The sequence below is a fragment of the Gallinula chloropus genome (assembly GCF_964237585.1).
Source record: "Gallinula chloropus genome assembly, chromosome: 11".
Taxonomy (NCBI): Eukaryota; Metazoa; Chordata; class Aves; order Gruiformes; family Rallidae; genus Gallinula; species Gallinula chloropus.
The window spans coordinates 19,255,070-19,274,842 of NC_140096.1; the positions used below are offsets into that span (position 1 = coordinate 19,255,070).

Genomic DNA, 19,773 nt, shown 5'->3' on the forward strand with positions numbered 1-19,773 from the left:
TGGGGTGGTTGGGATTTTTTTGTTTGTTTTTATAGTTGCCCTAGATTTCTCCTGGATTGGGACACTTTGGTTGGAGTGACATGCATTCTGCTCCCTCCCATTCCCTACTGAGCTGTTAGGAAATGTGCTAATAGCCAGAAGCTTCCCATTTCCCATGCAACTCTGAACAGCTGATTCATCATTCAAGCAGCCAGCCCCAAAACACAGACCTTCTGCATTCAAAAAAAACAAGAGCCAGCATATGGCAGGCACCATTTAAATATACATCTTAAATCTTTTAAACTGCTTCCATGAGGCAGTGAGACACAGCCGTGCCTCACCCCCTGCTCCTGGCCAAACAAATTCTTGGTCTTAATGCTTATTTCAGAGCAGTCATTGCTGAGCTGATGGAAGAGAAATTACAGTCAGCCCCTGGAATCTGACTTTTCCTGTCTGCTAAGTCTCCAGTCATATGGGTTTGGGCACTTGAAGGGAGAGCACATCACGCATTCATATTTATGCTGCAATGTATGTACAACTCAGTTAACTCTGAGTGGAGTTTCCTGTACCAGCACATCTGGATGCTAAGCACCAGGTTTTGATCACGGAAGGTAAGTGGGGAAACACCACCAGTGACCCTCTAAACTTCACAGGTTTCCACTTGATTAATCATGTGCATTATTTTACTATTTTTTTTCCTGTCTAAACATAGCCAAATGAGACACATGTGAACAAACCAACTTGCAAGGCTTCTCTAAAACTGTCTTTTAGAAAGGGAGAGACAGAAGACAAACCTTCAAAGGTTAGAAGCAATATACCATGACATGAGCAGCAGTTCATATCCAGCCTCTTAATTTTACTTCATCAACGGAACCTTCTCAGTCCAGCTGGTCTGAAGGGCTTTATGCAAACTGAAAACCAGTTTGCATCACAGTTTGTGGAATAACTGGACAAAACTGGTGGGAATGTATTCATGATCCTGCCTTGTTATTAAGTAAATGACTGAAAATTAGAGAAGTCTTCTTGAGGTTGTATTGCAGGTTTTGGGAACAATGGGAGATACAACCAGGCTACAAAGGGTTTTGATTTGGAGCTTCAAAGCAGGAGGGCAGACAAGTAAAGGGCAGGATGACAGCAGTGTGCAAAGGTGAGTGTGTGTATATATATACATATTTATGCATATGTATGCTTACTCATTTGCTCTAATCTTTTTCTTTTTTAAACCAGAGGTGGAACAGCAAGAATTTACAGAGTGGCTCCCTGTGACTCTGCTCAGCGTATCAGCTATAAGTCTCTGTAGAGAAGACGGGCCCCATGCCACCTTCTGAGTCACAGCACTGTCGACAGAAGTGCTTCCAAAACCCTCTGCTGAGCAGTTTTAAACTGCCACCTGCAAAAGCTAGTTGGAAGCAGATGAACTGTGATTATTACTGAAGGCAAAGAAACCTCAAGGAATAAAGGTGCATGTTCCTAATACTTGCATCTTCTGAAAAGGAAATCAACTTGGGACAGGGAATGAAGACAGGAGATTAATTTAATGAGGTTTCAGTAGAAGATTTACACAGTATGAAAAATAAAATAAAATCCAAGAACATTCTTTGGACATGACTGGCAGTCACACAACGTGACCTCACTCCACCAGTGCTGCACAGAAGTTCTCAGCAAGGGAGAATCACAGCCTCTGAATCACCAGGAAGATACAAGCCATAACAGGTTCTTCTAATAAATATTGCTGGAAGCAGAATTGGAATCAGAGGTGCAAAGTGGCAACCAAGAGAACACCTGAACCAAGAGAGTGACCGGAGGGTGACTCAGAAGATGGCTGTTCAGAAAGCCATCCCTGGAAAACATCCTGCACAGTAAGTGCAGACAGACAAATGACAACACTGCTGGAAACAGGCCAGAGAACAATGAATAAGCTTTGTAAGTCTCTTAGGAATAGCATCAGTAGAATATAAAAGTCAGGAGGAGAACCAGAAAAAGTGTTTCATAGCTGTTCTTGGACTCCCCAGTACAAGGAAGTCATGGATGCACTAGAGTGGGTGCAGCAAAGGGCCAGAGCGATGTTTAAGGAGTGGAGCTGGGTAGATGGAGCTCCTCAGTCTGGAGAGGGGAAGGCCCCGGGGGATCTCTGATGGGAGGGCAAGTAAAGAAGACCAAAACAGACTTCTGAGTGGTGGTCAGTGGCAGGACAAGAGGCAACTGGCACAAACTGGAACACCAGACATTCTGTGCCATCTCACCTCAGCCACCCTGCGAATGTTCAGAAATCATTCTAGGATGGGAAACCTCTGGTAGTCACATGGTCATAAATGAGTCAAGTGATACTAATTATTGCAAATTAACTCAGGATTCACAGCCAAGCACAGAGTAAAACAGCTCTATCACAGAAGATAGTTGTAGCTCCTCACATTAGTATTGAGCTACTGCAATTATCCCTTTCAAATTTAAGTGGCTCTTTTTCTTCTACCCCAACCCCCAGATACCAGGTGCTGGATTTTCTCTCACAGAAGTTCATGAAAGTGTATTTCATGAACAACTCACAAAAAAAAACATTCATAATGAAACTCTGGTCTTAAAAAGAGCCACTACCCACATGTTACAAATACTTCCATTTGCACAGTTACAATATTATTGTGGTTTTAAAAGGGGGTGGGGTGGAGATTGAACTTTTCAAATGCAGTACTTGAGCAGGATTTCAGCAATAACCTGCATGTTTTGCTACCTTACACAAAGCTGTAACACCTACCCTGTAATCGTATGTAGAGTCTGGGTTCTCCTCACAAGCAATGACCTCAGGTGCCATCCAATATGGTGTGCCAATAAACGTGTTCCTTCTCCCAATAGTCCTATCCAGCTGAGCACTTACACCAAAATCCACTGAAAAGCCAAGCAGAGGTGAAGACATTAATAGTTGCATCCTCATGGCAGAGTGTTTGGTTAGTTACTTTCACACTGTTTGTAGTATCAAACCTTTGGGCTACGATGCTTCTCAAATCTGAGTTCCTCCAGTACAGCACGTCCAACAGTTGAAATTTAATTGCATAATCTTAATTACATAATCATAATTTATGCATAATCTTAATTCTACAATGAATAGGGCTTCAGATCTTTGACTAGTATATGAGAGGAAAATAGTATCAATGGACAAGGCACAATTGGTCGTATTTAACAGCCATTTGTGAAGGCTGGAGAGACCCATCACTTCATTTTAAGGTGTTTGGAGTAATTCCTTCCCAACATTCTCTTAGAACAAGCTAGAGAGCACTCCAGTTTACTCTGCTCTTAGAATCACGAGAATGAGAGAAGTGTGTGGTGCTCTCTGTGCTGAAAAGTGTGTTACTTACATCAGGAGTGGTTTTACCCAGATAGGAAGGGTTGTAGTTAGGTGATTTCTTTGAACAAACCTCGAAGATACACTAATTGCACCCACTGGGGATAGCACTTGAGTGCCATCCATGCAGAAGATGAAACAGGGAAAAGAAAGGACTGAGACAGCCCTATGGTTACCATCAAGAGAAGATTTCCTCATGTTACCTCAGCTCAGATCAGCTGTAAGCCACAATTGTTTGTACTACTGTACCTTAATGTGCCTGTTTAGCAAACCTCCAACAAGTTGGACCTGACCTTTGGCAGCATCACACACTTCTGATGGGAAGAGCACACACTTACACTGAAGTGGAACAGAACTGGACTGAGGGGCTCTTGGGTTTCTAGATTCTTTAAGACACACAAGCTGCATCTCTCAGGGAACAACTGGTTTGGTGTTTTGGCTTTTATTTTTTTTTTTTAAGTTGTTGTACTTAGAAAATCTGTTTCATCTTTACCCAGAAAGTTTTAACTTTCTTGTCAACCACATGAAGAATGGTGGGGTAGTGCAAGACTATAAGCACACACAAACTCCCCATCTTGCCAGTTTTAAGAGGGAATAGTTGAAAACCAGTGTGTATCTTTTAGAGCCTGCAAGCAAAATACATCCTTCATTTAATCCAACAGCAAAACTCCCTTCAACTTCAGTGAAGGCAGGATTTTGGCATGAGGTTAAACCATAATGAGATTTAAAGAACTTATTTTTACTTGCTCCAGCCACACATCCTAACCTACATCCACAAATGTTATTTTTGTTCTCTGACTCTATAGTGAATTCTTTAATTAAAGAGAGGGAGTGTAAAGATCATCCCAAATAAGAGAAGTGCTCTCCTTGAGACTGCTCCTTTAAATCATTGCCATGTGTTCTCTGTGATGTCTTCCCAAAACATGAAAGACATCCCCTCCTCAAGAGAGATATGTACTTGAGTTTAGTCTCAGGAAGTCAGAAGTTGTCAGCACTGACATGTCACAGCTACAAAAAGGAAATAAGTAAACTCTCTGACATTTCTGAGAGATGACTGTTAGTATGAGCTGCTCTTCAGTGGCAGCCCTTACACAATTTCTCCTATTGTCAGATTTATGAAAAATTCCTAAGATCACTTCCCTTAGAGAAATGGATTAGCAGAACTTATTCCCACAATGTTTTTAGTGTGGAAATCTTTGCATGCTGGAATCTGCTGTGAAGGCCCGACAGTGCTATGACTTCATGGAACCAGAGACTGGTTTGGGTTGGAAGAGACATCAAAGATCCTCTAGTTCCACTCCCCTGCCACGGGCAGGGACACCCCCCACTAGCCCAGGTTGCCCAAAGCTCCATCCAGCCTGGCCTTGAACACTGCCAGGGATCCCAGGGCAGCCACAGCTCCTCTGGGCAGCCTGTGCCAGGGCCTCACCACCCTCACAGGGAAGGATTCCTTCCTATCATGTAATCTAAATCTTCCCTCCTCCAGATGAAGGCCATTACCTCTTGTCCTGTCACTCCTGGCCCTGTAACCAGCCCCTCTCCAGCTTTCCTGGAGCCTCTTTAGGTACTGGAAGGCTGCTGTAAGGTCTTCCCAGAGCCTTCTCTTCTCCAGGCTGAACAATCCCAACTTTCTCAGCCTGTCTTCATAGCAGAGGTGCTCCAGCCCTCTGATCACCATTGTGGCCTCCTCTGGACTTGCTTCAACAGGTGCACATCTTTCATGTGCTGGGGACCCCAGAGCTGGACACAGTACTCTAGATGGGGTGTCCTAAGAGCACAGTGTAGCAGGGCAGAATGACCTCCCTTGACCTGCTGGTCACGCTGCTTTGGATGCAGCCCAGGATAGGGTTGGCTTTCTGGGCTGCATCGCCAAGTCGACCTTCTCGTCCACCTCCTCCCTCCAAGTCCTTCTCCTTAGGGCCACTCTCAATTCACTCTCTGTCCAGCCTGTGGTTGTGCTTGGGATTGCAAGACTTACTAGACAGGTTCTGTATTTGACTGCCCAGAAGTAGCTGTATTTCCCACAGGCTGTGAGTGACATCCCTGCAGAACATGTCATGTTTTCAGTTCTTTCTACATGACAGACACCTTATAAACACAAACATTAATGCTGCTTGACATATTGGTTGCTCTTAAGTCATTCCAAGACAAGATTGAAATCTTAAATTTTTATGAACAGGTTTCTAGCACATGTTTAAGGAAACTTACCCAGTTTTACTTCTGCATTTTCTGTAAGAAGAACGTTCTGTCCTTTAATATCTCGATGGATGACATGGTGAGCATGAAGATGTGCCAGGCCCTAAAAGAAAACCAGACTTTCTTTACTCTTTCTTCCTATCATTAGGAAGCGTTGCCCTTTTACACTTTTACCCTTTTCAGACTTTATTCATAGGGACAGTCCTTTAGATGTTGCTATCAACATGAAGGCCCCAGTTTCAGGGAGGAGAGAGGACAAGAACTGCAAGTTTGACTGTCTTCTTTACCCACAGGCCTGATGGCAGTGGAACATCTCTGAAGTCAACAAGGTAACAATACTTTAAACTTCTGTCTCAGACTCAAGGGATGCTTCCTTATGCTATGTGTTAAAAACAAACAAAAGAGGGAAGGAGCAGTGCAGAATTCTCTGTGAGGACCAGAGGCAGCAGGTGGCCGGCCACAGTAGCTTAAATCCTGCATTCAGCAAAACAGCATTCCAAAATACCAAGTCAGACCTCTTTTTGAATGTGGCAAACACTGTTTTCATTCAACTAATATTTGCAATGTTCATCCTCTTCCTTCATTTCAAAACTGTCCATGATTAAACTAGCACAGACATAAAGGAACACGCTGAAAGAATATGTTATAGGAAGCCAGGCAATGCTCCACTCAATAAGCTTAGCCTTTATAATATATAGATTTTTAAATAGAGCTTCAACCCAGTTTCTAAATTTTCCAGAAGGAAACATTGTCAATCCATGTGCAACTGGGTCATTCTGTTTTGAAACGAGCATGATTAAATCCAATTTCTTGGTGTACACCAGCATGCTGTGATGGTTTGCAGTTGCACGAGCTTAACCAAATGATTCAACATCAACTGCTTTAATAGAGATATTAGAGCCACACAAATGAAAAGCAACCTGACCAGACCTTTGGGAGTTTTTTTTTTCCAGAAGAGCTCTCCTCACGCTCTCCAGCTACAGTTATTACATTCTGCAGCCTAATGCCAAATCCTTGTAAGATGGCCAATGCTCTTTACTGCGTGTGCTTCTCAACTCTTCCGCTCCAGAAGCAAAGATTTACCCGTATTCAGGCATTACTCTGGCATGCCATTTGAATCCCAGCTCCCAGAATACACATTTATCTTACCATTATTTAGAAAAGAAGTAAAACTCCATTACAGGGAAGATGGATCAGTAACTCTGTAATGGGTTTTGAATTTAGAATGACAGGTTCCAACAGTATTTTTTTCCCAGGCTAGTTCACTAGATTGCACTTGGGAATTGTTTTATCCTCTGCAATTCCCAGGAACAAAACAAAACCAAACCAACCAACCAAACAAAAGTTCTAAGCCTGCATAGGATGAAATACAGCCCCAAGAACTGTCTTGGGGAATTACTGCCCCAGAGGGACTACCTTTCAGATTTTGGAATGCTGTTTAGTCAACACTGTTTCTAACAGCATGGAAAAGAGGCCCCTGAGCATGTGCAGGTAAGGGAATTACAAACAGAGAGATCTTGTGCAGCATGAACAGCTGAAGTGATGAGCAGCAAGATCTCCTGATGTGGAGGACAGGCTTACTGCAAACAGAAAATGTATTTACTTTCCTAGATGCCTAGAATCTGGATTTTCAGAGCTGACCATTTATGACAGGAAACAAGAATCTTCTGTTCTTCATACAGAAAATGGGACTGACCACAACAATATGGGATGTCAAGCAGCCATCATGCTGGCTCTATGGGCTTTTCTGAACTCAAGTACCACAGCCCACGAGCCTCATGGATAAAAACCTTTAAACAATAATGCTCATTAGTGACTTGTGTGAGCAACCAAAGGCTTGGAAAGGCCTTTTTGTGGTCAGGACTCACCCTGAGAACCTCTCTGCAGATGTAGGCAATCCAATCTTCCTTGAAACAGTTCCCTTTTGTCTTCTTTACCAGGTCAGTGACAGAGCCTGCACCACAGTACTCCATCACCAGCTGCAAGAAGACAAAGCCAATCCACTGTTACCACAGCACTGAGGAGGTGCCAGTTAGATACCCCATGCAAACACCCACTCCACCACAACCAAGGTGTGGCAAGCAACACGTGACCTTCCCGGATGACAAGTGATGTAAAGTCTCATTTCCTGTATCACACACACTGCTGAATAAATATAAATCCCAGCAGTGCTCCTTTCCTACTGCAGGTTATGGGTATTTTATTTAAGAAACCTCTGAATCAGAAAACCAAGAGCTAATACCACTGAAAAACTTGAGATTTTTCAAAAAAATTTGAAATCTCTCATTTTGCTGCAGATCTTCAAAAGCCTTGCAGACAAAACCATTGGAGGACTTATTTTCTTCTTTGCTTTATTGCCAATTCCTGTGTTCCCTTTTTTATTTTCAAAAAAGAGGAAATGAAAACAACAAGGAAGAGGACAAGATCTCAGTTGTCTTTAAAAAAAATTACAGAAATGTTTAATTTGGGAAAAAAAAAAAAAGAAAAAGCTCAAACAACAAATCAGAATGACACAGCACAAGTCACAAGTACACATCCCCAAAGGAAACCAAAGGGGATGGAGGAACAATATTTTTACGTTATTCTCCAGAACAATGGCTTCAGAGTTCCACTGAGACAGAAGCCAGGCCGAGCATACTGGAGCTCTAAAGAAAGGAGCTGTAGATCTGGTGAGCAGAAATGACACTGAACACCTACCCAGAGCTGATCATCTTGGCCTGCAGGACTTTTCTTTACAAACGCACCATAATACGTCGCAATGTTCCGGTGATGGGAGTACTTTTTTAGCATGTTTATCTCCAGCTTGATTTCCTCCTCTTCATTCTGTAGCAAAAGAGAGCAGAAGGCTCCTTAGGTGACCAGAGATCCCTGAACTCTAGGGCAACCTCCATCTTTGCAGGCTTTCAGCACCCAGCTGAAGCCACAGTTTGATCCCATGGCTGGCCCTGCACTGCGCAGGAGTTTGGACCAAGACTTCCAGAGGCTCCCTCCAACCCAAGTTATCCTGTGATGACAAGACTGTAGGCTCTTAAACCAACAACTGAATCACTCTGGTCCATTTGCCTAAAACAATGAACTGCTAGGGTCTGACCAAAGGAGTCAAAAATGTCCCCATTTGGGTATAACAAGCTCACACTGTCTCCTCAGGGGCTCACACAGCACCCATTACTCCCCCATTTGCGGTTTCTATATGCAGTAATTTCATCTTGCAGAAATTAACCAGATTCAAACAAACAAAAAATAACATTCCCAACACTCCATTACTTAAATACTTGGGAAAGCACTTAGTGCTCACACCAGCCAAGCTGCCTTCCCAGTCCTGCAGAGGGTCTTCCTGGGAAGAAGCCGAAGCCAAAGCCAAGCAGGAGGCAACTTGCCACAAATCAAACTCCAGAGCCAGCACAGGGTCAGGATCTGCTCCTTCCTTCCAGCTGTAAGGATTCCCTCCCTGGACCATGGAGTTTCTTTCCCCCTCTGAACATCATGCTGGCAGTGACGCCTCTGACATGCTGGGGGTTAGTGCACTCCCATGACATCTCCTTCCAGCCGTGAGCTGGCGCAGCTTTCCTACTATAGTTGTTTCAGTCTCTTCAGGACACATGTTCTCTGCTGCCCAATACAGCACCATGAACAAGAATACAACGAACAAATGGAAACACACATTTTAGTAATTGTATGAGCAGGAAAAGCCCTTTTTCAGAGAGAATTGCCTGATCTGAAGAGGTCCTCCCAGAGCTAGCCTGCTTGCTGTGTTACCACCAAGTAAAACAGTGCACAATACCCACTGAAGCAACGTAGATTTTCCTGTCTCATTTGCTTTAATAGGAAAAGAACGGTGCTGCAAGGTATCCTTGCATTGCTTAAAAGGAGTATGACAAAGCTGAAAAATCATTTACTTTGCTGCAAAACATCCCAGTCAGCACTTACTAGCAGAAGGAAAAACAAAAAGAAAAAGAGGCAGCAAGAAGAACTCAGCAGCCCCACAGGACATTTTTCTGTGCTCATCCACTATTTTCCAGCAGCTTTGCCATCGAAGCATTCCTTTAACCATCAGCACAACAGACTGCTTACAGAACCAGCTGCATTGTCCTTTCTACCTGTAGCAAAACATTCAATCCTGACAGGCTGAAGCCAAATTCCCTCAAGCATATGCATATGGTGTGTCTTACTAAACCCAACCTCACAAAATTCATTCCCAACAGAAGGGGCCAGTAGCATCAATCCACAGGAGACATGTTACCAGAGCAAAGCATAATTGTCTTAAGCTTTAGGAAATGGGAAACATAAAATAACTCCACTTGAAGCAAAATGAGCTATTTCAGGTTTAGGAACAGCCCCTTTGTTGAACACAGGCTCTCAAGCTGCACACAACTGCACCAGATATTTCAGTTATCTTTTCTTTGCAATTAAGGAGAAAAGAGGGCCCTTAATCCTTGGCCTGATACAGCCCTGGGATGTTGTATGGCTTAATTACAAGGGTAAGGAGGAGCCTGGTGCAGCAGCTGGAGTCTCCAAGAGAAACCAGAGCTGGTTCCCAGACAGCACGCAGGAAATGCTCCATGACCAAGGTCCTACTTGCCTCTCTACATGGCCAGGGCAGCACCAAAGGGAGCTAAGAGTTGGTGCTGATAAATTTCTGGGAGAAGAAACAGGGCTTTGCTCCCTTTGGGGCTCCAAATGCTGCACGTGAAAGGGTGGAAACAGGCAGATGAGGAGGAGGAGGCAAGGAATTAGGATATGGGAACTGCCATCCTGGTCCTGACCTGGATGGCAGCTCCTGACAAGGCTCCCCTCACTGACACAAGTTTCTGGTAATGGGTCTTCGAGGAAGATGGGCACAAAGTGGGACAAACAGGCAGGACTCCTTTCCCCTCCTTGCATCCTGCCCACTCCTTCTCCTAGGGGAACCAAATGTATGGAGGATCATTAATCTCTAATCAAAGGCTTTCCCCAAATTACTTAAGATATCTTCGGATCTTGAGGGTTGGGTTTTTTTTTTTAACTCTGCCCATCTGCATGAACTTTGTACTGGTGGGGCCCTGCTGTGCCCTCAGCTCCAGCCTGCAGCTCCCCCCTCAGAGAGCTGCCAGATCGCAACCACTTCCTCAGTCTCTTCTTCAGTTCTTCTTCCTTTGCCTAATTAATTCACTGGGTGCTGGAACCATACTGGCACAGCTCTTACCGAAGCTCTTTACTCCTCTGCAATCTCCCCTCCGTGCTTTAAAGCAAAGATAAGCGTGTGCCTGTTTGTGAGCACAGCAGAATACAGGGGAGGCTCTTCCACACCCACTGGCAAGAGCAAAGAGTAGCTGTACACAGGCAATGCTCCCTTCCCATCACCAGCTGGACAATTCAGTTCCTGCTTTATCTCGTGTCCTGATCTACTTACCCACAGTGCCGGAACCTGCTCCCTCCCTGCACCTGCCTCCTCTTCCCTTGCCCATCCCTGTGCCCACACACTGCTCAGGAACAGGATGAGTGCCTTGGGAAGACACTGCTTAGATTGGACAGTGGCTTTGCCTGCTGAGCACCACCACTGCAGTGCAGAAACCCTCCGAGCCAAACTCTTGCGTGTTCCAAAGTCAGAGCCTGTAAGGTAAAGGGCTACACAGGACAGCAGGTGGGCATCTCCAAGACAGAAGCACTCATCTTCCCAGTGCTTGAATGAGTTGTGGAAAAAATACTCTACTTCACATGCAGAAACCAAGGCAGAAGGGTAAATGTGAGTGATTCTCTCCCACGGGCCAGGACTGAGGCTCAGCCAGGAACCAAACCTGGACTTGTGATCTCTCTGTGGGTATGCTGTCTGCACACATCCTTCAAGCAGGGTCACTCCCCACTTTGCAGTGCGTGCCCATGCTCAGGACTTACTCCTTCCACCACCCCTCTTGTCAATATTAGCATCAGCCACATCTCGCAGGGGTCTAGCGACTCGCTCATAAATCATGCTGCTTAGGGAAAGGAAACAAGCTCGCAGATGTGCAGGTGCAAAAAGCTGTTTGCTTTCACCACTGTGTTTCTGGGCACAGATGGCTGCATGCACAGAGATGACAGGTTCGTGATCAAAGGATGTTTTTGAAGATGTAGGCCTATCTGCAATGACAGTAGGAAGAAGGAACCAGAAAGCCACACACCTCTGACCTGAAGTGGAAACATGATCATCAGCTGATAAATCCTCTACCCAGAGACCCCTTAGAACTGGGGCAGGTCTAATGATGAGTTTCTCATTTAAATGTTATTTTGCTGTCTGGAAAGACTGAAATCAAGGACAGACAGAGAATGCCCTGCTGCAGCAGAGCTCTTTGATCACCTTGCACTGGCAGAAGAGAAAACCAGCAAGAATCCAATCTCTTTGCCAGCACTCTGCTTGCTTGGCAGTGGCAGACAGCAGGAAGTTGAGCCTGCGTGCAGAGGCACACGAGCACCCATTGCCATCAGCTCCCCTTCACCCATTTCACAGGGCTCCCCCCACCCCGTAAAATGACACAGCAGCACTTCCTGACAGATGTCCAGAGGATCCCACAATGACCACAGCATCCTGCTGCCACTCTTAAGAAATCAGCCAGGGGCTGCAGCTCATGACAGCGAAGGGCAGATTTGCTCAGCTCTTGGTGTGTCCCAGATCTCAGAGCTGAACAATCACAGCTGGAGCTGCTCAGGGAATTTCTGATTAAAGGATTTCATGCCAGAAAACTAAAAAAAAAAACCCAAACTGTGGATTTGGTGAAACAGAATCTTTTGGCAGAAATATTCTGGTTATGATGGAATGTTGGCTGAAAGACTTCTTAGGTTGGGTTTGCTAGTGATGAAAACATGATGCTGGGGGAGAGAAACCCACTGCAGAAAATCCAAGTAGCAATGAAGTAGCTCAAGAGCCTTAGGAAATTAGATATTCTTGTTCAATCCTATCTTCTCCCACATCAGACAACACCAACCTATTATTGAGCAGGTCAGTGACCAAGCCACCATGACCTTACATCTGCGTGGGGCTCTGTCACTGGCATTGGCCCCACTCTGAATGAGAGAGATCTACTGGAGACTTGAACCAGGCAGTCCTCTAAGCAGGTACACAAATCACAAGGCAAAACAAGGCATTTGGCTCTTCTCCACCTTTTTTTTTTGGAGCCAGGTGAAGAGAAAGAGACTGCATACATCTTGATCTTATTTCATAATCTTCCTGGTTTCTACTATATAAAATTCTCACTCCCTGGGAAATCTGTTCCCCGGGCAGCACTGATCAGATCACATAAGCACCCAAAGATGAAAAAGGCCACAGGGCCAGGAGCCCCTGTCTCACTCAAGCAGGTTTACTGCGACAGCTTCCATTTCTCACAAGCCAAACTCCACGTGACATGTTGCTCTCAGATGCAATTTATAGACAGGACATTGGAGACGAGGATTTCAATATTTTAAAGACTTCATTTATTGCCTCAAGCTAGCTTTTCAAGACCAAAGGATCAGGAAATAACTTAAACCTGGGCAGGCTAACAATGCGAAAACCCTAACCTGAATCCTTGACAGGCTCTGAATTTACAACACTGAAATTCTGCAGACTGAAAGGATTTCTACATTACAGTTAGGACCCACTACTGCTGTGAGAAGCTTCAGTAACCAAATACTATGAAGCAGAGAACAGCTATTGTTGTTTTGCAGGAGAACTGAGCTTCAGAGATGCCCTGGAGATGCCCAGCATCAGCCTCAGCCATACCCACGCTCCTGCCTACTGTAGCCGCAGAGCAGGAACACATTGGCTTCACACATCCCTTCTACTCTGCTACAAGAGACCAAGCAGCATGGTCCCTGGCCAGACAGATCAGCTCAGGGGGGCAGCAGGAACCCAATTTCTTGCAGCCACTTTGTTCACCCCAAGTGCTCTGGGAATTTGTAGCAAAATGTCTGAAGGGTCTGGAACTGCAGCTGCCAACCCCACCCTGATGCTGCACACAGCCTTCCTCAGCCTGCTGTGCCACAAGCAACCAGGGTTTACCATAACACCAAGCTGTGAGATGTAGTGGCTGAGAAGGGGACAACCCCAGGGCAGTGCAAACAGCTGCAGGAGGAACCTGCAGCACCTGGCAGGAACCACCTGAATCACTCCTGCACCAGTCTCCCAGCACCTTGCCGAGGCAGTGCTGGGGACCTGGAGGGAATCAGTGGCAAAGCGGAGGATTGCATCTAGGTCTGCCAGCCCGTGACCCAGCAGCCAGAACAGAGCCAACCCTGCATCAAGAAAGTGGAAGTAACAGCAGAAAGCCTTGCATTCGCCCCGCACCGAGGTCAGAAAACAGAAACACTCAAGTACAGCTGAACTGGGCTTGTTCAGGGTTTAGTGGGGGAAAAGCACCAGGGAAAAACCCTTCAGGTAGCTGCACCAGCATGCTCACCACTCAACTCTCAAACCACCACAACTGCTTTCACGTTAGGTGATTCAATGCATAAACAGCATGATCTGTTATCATTACCTCTCAAGCAACGGGACAGGTTCCCAATATGATGTTAGGTCTACAAAGAAGCAGCAAATCAGACCTAAACAGATGGGATTTGTTTTCTGAACCATGCAAGTCTATCAATGGGAATTCCTGAAACTGGACCACAAGGTTGTCCTCCATTTATATTTCATTTCCAGGCAAGCAGGCATTACTGGATGCTACAGCTTGTTGCTTACATACAAAGGAGACTGTGTTATGTATAGTAAAGGGAAGGAAATATTTCCAAGGTTCCCTTCCCACAGTTTCTGCTTCAATTGTTTCATCGAGGAAGGGACTGGCACTAGTGTTAACATGACAGCCCACAAGTGACACATTTGGCAAGCCCTCACTCACTGTACACTGACCCAGCAAAGCGTGAAAGCAATCCATACAGAAGCCCTGGATCACTTCCGAATGCCTGCCAGCTCCTCTGTGACAGCAAAGAGGTGCCCTCATCTCTGGAATCTGTCTGCAATCTAAACCCTGCCCCCTCTCCCTTCCAAAATCCAACAGCTGTATGTTTGGTAACCAACATTTTTTAAAGCCAAAGCACCTGATGATATATGTACCTACAGAGCTAAAAGCAAAAGTCCCACCAAGCCAGTGCAGCACTCATTTAAATAATGGACTCTCCTCTCTGCAAGGAGAAGACCAAAACCAGCCATCCAAGCACACACGTATTCTTCAGAAGGTAGCAGCCTTAGCCAAACCAGCCCTGAGATCTGCTCTGTAAAAGCATTACAGCAGCATCTACGTTCAAAAAATTCCAATGTGCAATTCAGACCACTTGCTGCTCTGGGCTGGATTCCTACACCATCAGCAGCAAGGTCCTGGAACTCTCTATGTGACACGGCCCATGCAGACACCAACTTGCTCCACTGTCTTCCAAGACAATTGAAAGACACAGGAAAATGCACACAAGGCTTGCTTGTGCTTGCCCAAAACACCATGTGTAGGTGTACTCCTGGCAGACTTGGCCCAGAGTAGTTTGCCCTGGTTTTTATTTTGGGCAATAACCCTTATGCAGTATCGTGAGAGGACTTTGTCTTGGAGCTTTGTGCTCCACATCTACACTGCTGGAGTGACAGAACGGGGAGCTGGTCTGCAGCGAGACTAGGTGTACCCTACAGACCCACAGACTGCCAGGAATCTCAAGAAGAAGAACCTCCTCAACCTTTTTGGGGGTCAGGCTAATATGGTCTCAAGGGGGCAAGATCCTGCACACTTTTAAAGGGAGAAACAAGAAGTCAACACTTAGCAACTTCTCCGACACCCTGCTCCAGCACTGACACCACCTTATAAATGTGGGAGGACAGTGCCAATTAAACTGTCTCCTTCTGTCATCTGTCAAACAGCAATAACATAGTGCTACATTTGCATTTCTAACATGTTGCTGCTTGCTAGCTGTCAGGGAAGCTGCTTTGAGGAATGCCTGGCACGAGGAGAGAGGATATGATGAAACACAGCAGGGGCAGTGCAGAGCTACAAGTAATCTTCTACTTGCTATCTCTGGAAACAAATAACTAGAGGGAAGTATGAAGAGAGGTCTCCTCTTCGTTATTACAGACCATCAATACACAGCACTGCACTGCCTTATTGCCTTGCCACCATTGGTCAGGTGCAACTGAAAAATCTGCTTGTATTAACACCTCTCAGTACTTTCTAAAACACAAGGCAGAGCTCAGCAGCTATAATTTTTATCACTAGATTGTCATTTATAAACCCTGCATCTTCTCATAATCTGATTATTTATTTGCCCTTGCATCTTGGTAGCAAGGTTTCCAGTTGTGGATCTGCACTCACCTCAGTCACGTTCATCACTTTGATCGCTGCCAGCTGCCCGGTCTTGACATGGCGACCCTGTGAAAGTAACACAAAGCCATAAGAAAAACACGTATGCAAACTACAGATACTGTAATAAATGAGCCATTCACATGCTTTCAATCATGTGACAGCCACCTTTTGGTGATTGTCAAGGTGAAGTTTGGCATTATGTCCACAGAGTTGACCTTCCCCCTCCCGCACAAAGCCAGCCACAATGCTGGCAGATCCCCACAGCCAGAGCACAACACAGCACGGGTTTACGGGTCTCCATCCAACTCCTGCTCAGCAGGCTTCTCTTGGAGGAAATCTCAGCACAGGCCCAGAGTGACCTAACCTAGACAGCCTTCTTGTCCTGCAACCCTGGGCTCACTGGTGCCAGCCAAGCTGTCACTGTCCCCTCCTCCACACCCCACATGTTCTAGCTCACCTCAGTGTGAGAAGAAAACTCAAGGTTTCAGAGCAGCGATCTGGCAATCAGTATGTGTCTGCCAAGAAACTTTCTTGCCTTCTAATAGCTTTTTTTTTTTTTTTTGGAGGCTTTATACTGGGGAATGCTTGGGTTTAAAATTTCTTACAGCACTGACTATGCGTCAGCTGCCTCCCAAAAAAAGTGCAGAGGCTTTCTATTCAAAATATAATATTGCGGAGTGGGACTGTCCCAGGGCTTTGAGGGCATGCACATCTTCATACACACCTCCCAAGTGAAATGCTCACACCCCACAATCATTACTATTACTGGTAGCTTAAGACTAGGTAAGCAGTTAGTATTTGAAAACAAAGCTAGGAAAAGGGAGGTGATATGGAATAAAACTATTGAAACAGCAAACTTGATACTCAGACTGACAAAATGTGGTTCACAAGAACGTATGTTAGAAATGCAACTAGGAATCTTGATGCAAATTGCAGTTTCTTGGCTTGGTTGGATCAAGTAGCTCAAGAGATGCTGTGGATGCAGTCCTTTTCCATGATATACCAACACTAATCGCATACCAGAGGATAGTATCAAAAGGTTTGCATGAACAGTGGATTGGTTACACATCCTAACTCCTCGCTTCCATCAAAATTTCAGAAATGGGTCTGAAGCTTTGAGATGGCAATTTCGTTCCTGAAATAGTAGGGTCTGCAAAGCTGTACGCTGAAATGACTGACATCAGTTAAGTAAGCCACAGGAAATCAAATATGAAATGCTGCAGTTTGCAGACAAAATGATTTGCAGGTGCAATTTACACCTGCAAAATTAAAAGCTAGGTTGATGTCATTTCAAAACCCAGGTCCTATCTGCACAGAATTGCACACAACTGTTATTTCTAAGACTAAGCAATTTTGCATCAAAGAAAAATGATTCCTCATTCTCAGGCAATATGTCACAGTCATGTTTTCTGTTAAGGAAAACTAAATCCTGCTGAGTTTTTGTATATTTATAAGTGTCCTCTTTCCATGGAAGCACTCCTGGGATTGCAAAGCTTTTCCTTGTAAACTAGAATCATTGGATTTCTGTATTATCACAGACCTCGTGAGGGAAACACACAGCACACCCCCACAGCAGGCCCGCGCCAGACACACCACCACGGCGGAGCGCAGACGGGCAGTGATGAGTAGTAGCCCAAGAGATGCCACTGCTTGGTCAGCATCCATCCCGGCTGACGTCAATCCCGGTGAGCAAGCTTCCTCCACACAGCCACAGCTCCTTTGTTGGAGGCCATTGTTTGTAAATGTTTCCAGGCATTGAATATCTTGGCAGTACAGGGAGAGAGGGCCTTCCACAAAACCCGGCCATGCGAGACTCGCTGGCACCCTGATTTAACTCCAGAGTTTGTCTGGAGTCAAACACACTGATAATTCTGCATCTCCAGCCACCGCACATATCAGGCAACCAACACGTCTCTCCTGGGCTGCTGTACCTTCTGCAAAGAATGACGTCAAAAATCAACATGAATTTTCATAATCAGAGCAAAACACAGAGATGTGCTGTGATTTACTGAAAAAATAATCAGTCCTAGGCTAGCACTGCACTTGATGGGCAGTGTTCCTAAGAATAAGGAAGGAGGAAAGGTCTGTCATTCAGTTTTGGCTTCAAAGTGTGATACCTGGTCAAAGCACCCCTCTGTGTAACAGACATCTGTTATTTTGCAGCCAGTTATTTCCACTGCACACAGACCTGCTGCTCTCACCCACTTGTACCACTGGGAGAATACTGATTCCTCAAAAGAAGAATTGGAAAAACCAGCATGCATGGAAAAGAAACCAGCAAGCCCCTTTGTTTTGTTTGTCGTGATGCACCTTTGCACAACAAACGTGCCCCCACTAACCAAGATGCACAACTCAATCCAGCTCCCACATTCCTAAAAGCTCCGATGTCTGTACCCCGGCTGGCAGCTGGATGGGAGCAGCTGAATTGGCATGGAGTAGGCAGGATCAGGCCTCGTGCCTTGTGACAGTGCCCCATCTTCCTCACAGTGTGCAAAGTTACTACCAGCCTGAGGGAGATGCACAGGCTCACACTGAACCTCTGCACAGGCTCGCCTGTGATGAACACTCTGGCTGGGTAAAGCAGACTTGACATGGAAGTGAATTGTTAACCACATGAACTTCACACACGTTCTTTTAGACCCCTTTATTCTAGAACAAAACAGAGTGGTTCAATCCACCACAGAAGCCAAACCCTTCTCAAGAGGCCGAAAAGAGCGGTAAAAGCTCATTCCTCCTGGTTTGCTCTGATCATCAACTCTCAGCAATTTATTTTCAACAAGTGTCATCACACCTTTTGAAAAGAGCTTTCCATCTTTCTTGGCTGCACTAAGCTGAAGAACCTCATCTTCCCCCACTACCCACAAGCGTGGACTGCAGGTTAACCTCATGAAAAGGTGTAAATGCATCTACATATTTACATCTGCCTTTCATCAATTATCTAAGAGATTAATTAGTTTAGAAGTGTATATTAAAAAAAAAAGGTATCTTGAAGGGTGCAAGTAACGATGTATGTACAGCTACATCGCTGTATGAACAGAAATCATCCTAAGACACTGATTTTACTACCATCATTGCAGATTCAGTTCTGATTACAGTTGTATATTTTCCCAAAGTAAGGGATCCATTGTTACCATAGAGCATTAAATCTCCAAAGCCTCTACACCTGCTAAGGTACACAACAAACAACGTGTAAGGATCACACAACACACACCATCACTTCTCCTTACCTCTGACATCATCCCAACAATCACAAGTCAAACCTTTCCTTTAAACACTGCCAAAGGAAAAGGTTCCGTCGGTGGAGACGAAACAAGCAGATGACAGAGACAACCTAAATTCTATTCCTTCTCCTGCCCAGAACTTCACTGTGTATCCAGCTAGTTAGAAGAAAAAGGGGGTGAAGCCAAGCCACACCCAGCAGCTCACACAAATGGCAGCAGTCCCTGCAAGCAAGGGCTGCACACTGGCACCCGACTGAACTCCACCACCTCCCAAAAAAACCCAGTCTGCTATTTATTGCAAGACTTCTTGCTAAGAGGGCTGAAGCTTTCAGAGGACATGCGTGTTGATGTGGAGAAGAACCATTAGTGCCTGTGCACATTATCTGAGCAGGGTGATGGTCTCCACATCACACTTGCTTTAATCCACCCATTCATCACAAAAATCACAGGTTTCTCTCCTTTATGCTGGTTTTCCAAGTTGTTCCAAGTTCCCTTTCCTTGACATCTCTAAAAGCAGCAAATATCCTGCACCCAGCCCTAGGCTTCTTGTTAACATACCGACTAGCCTCAGTAAGGAAAGGTTTCAGGGCCTGGCCCCTCATTTTTTCATTTATCAATAAATCTCAGGGGTTAGACAGAGTTCATGGGAACTAACACATTGCTACTTCTGCTGAAGCCACAAAGCTGAGCGTGTTTGAATTGTTTTCAGAAAGGTGGTGTTTTGATTTTTGTTTAAATCTCCTAGGAACTAATGACTATTTTAACTGTTGCCCAACCAAAT

General features: G+C 45.1%; 1 protein-coding gene across 1 annotated transcript in view; it reads right to left on the reverse strand.

Moving 5' to 3' along the window:
- NRK (Nik related kinase) overlaps positions 1 to 19,773 on the reverse strand; it is a gene marked incomplete at both ends in the record, with an annotated part of 100,386 nt that overhangs the window by 49,472 nt on the left and 31,141 nt on the right. Inside the window, 5 exons of the mRNA XM_084269134.1 lie at positions 2,729 to 2,859; positions 5,522 to 5,612; positions 7,378 to 7,488; positions 8,207 to 8,332; positions 15,781 to 15,837. Of these exons, the coding sequence (XP_084125260.1) occupies positions 2,729 to 2,859; positions 5,522 to 5,612; positions 7,378 to 7,488; positions 8,207 to 8,332; positions 15,781 to 15,837 (516 nt within the window). The remainder of the gene's footprint in view (positions 1 to 2,728; positions 2,860 to 5,521; positions 5,613 to 7,377; positions 7,489 to 8,206; positions 8,333 to 15,780; positions 15,838 to 19,773) is intronic.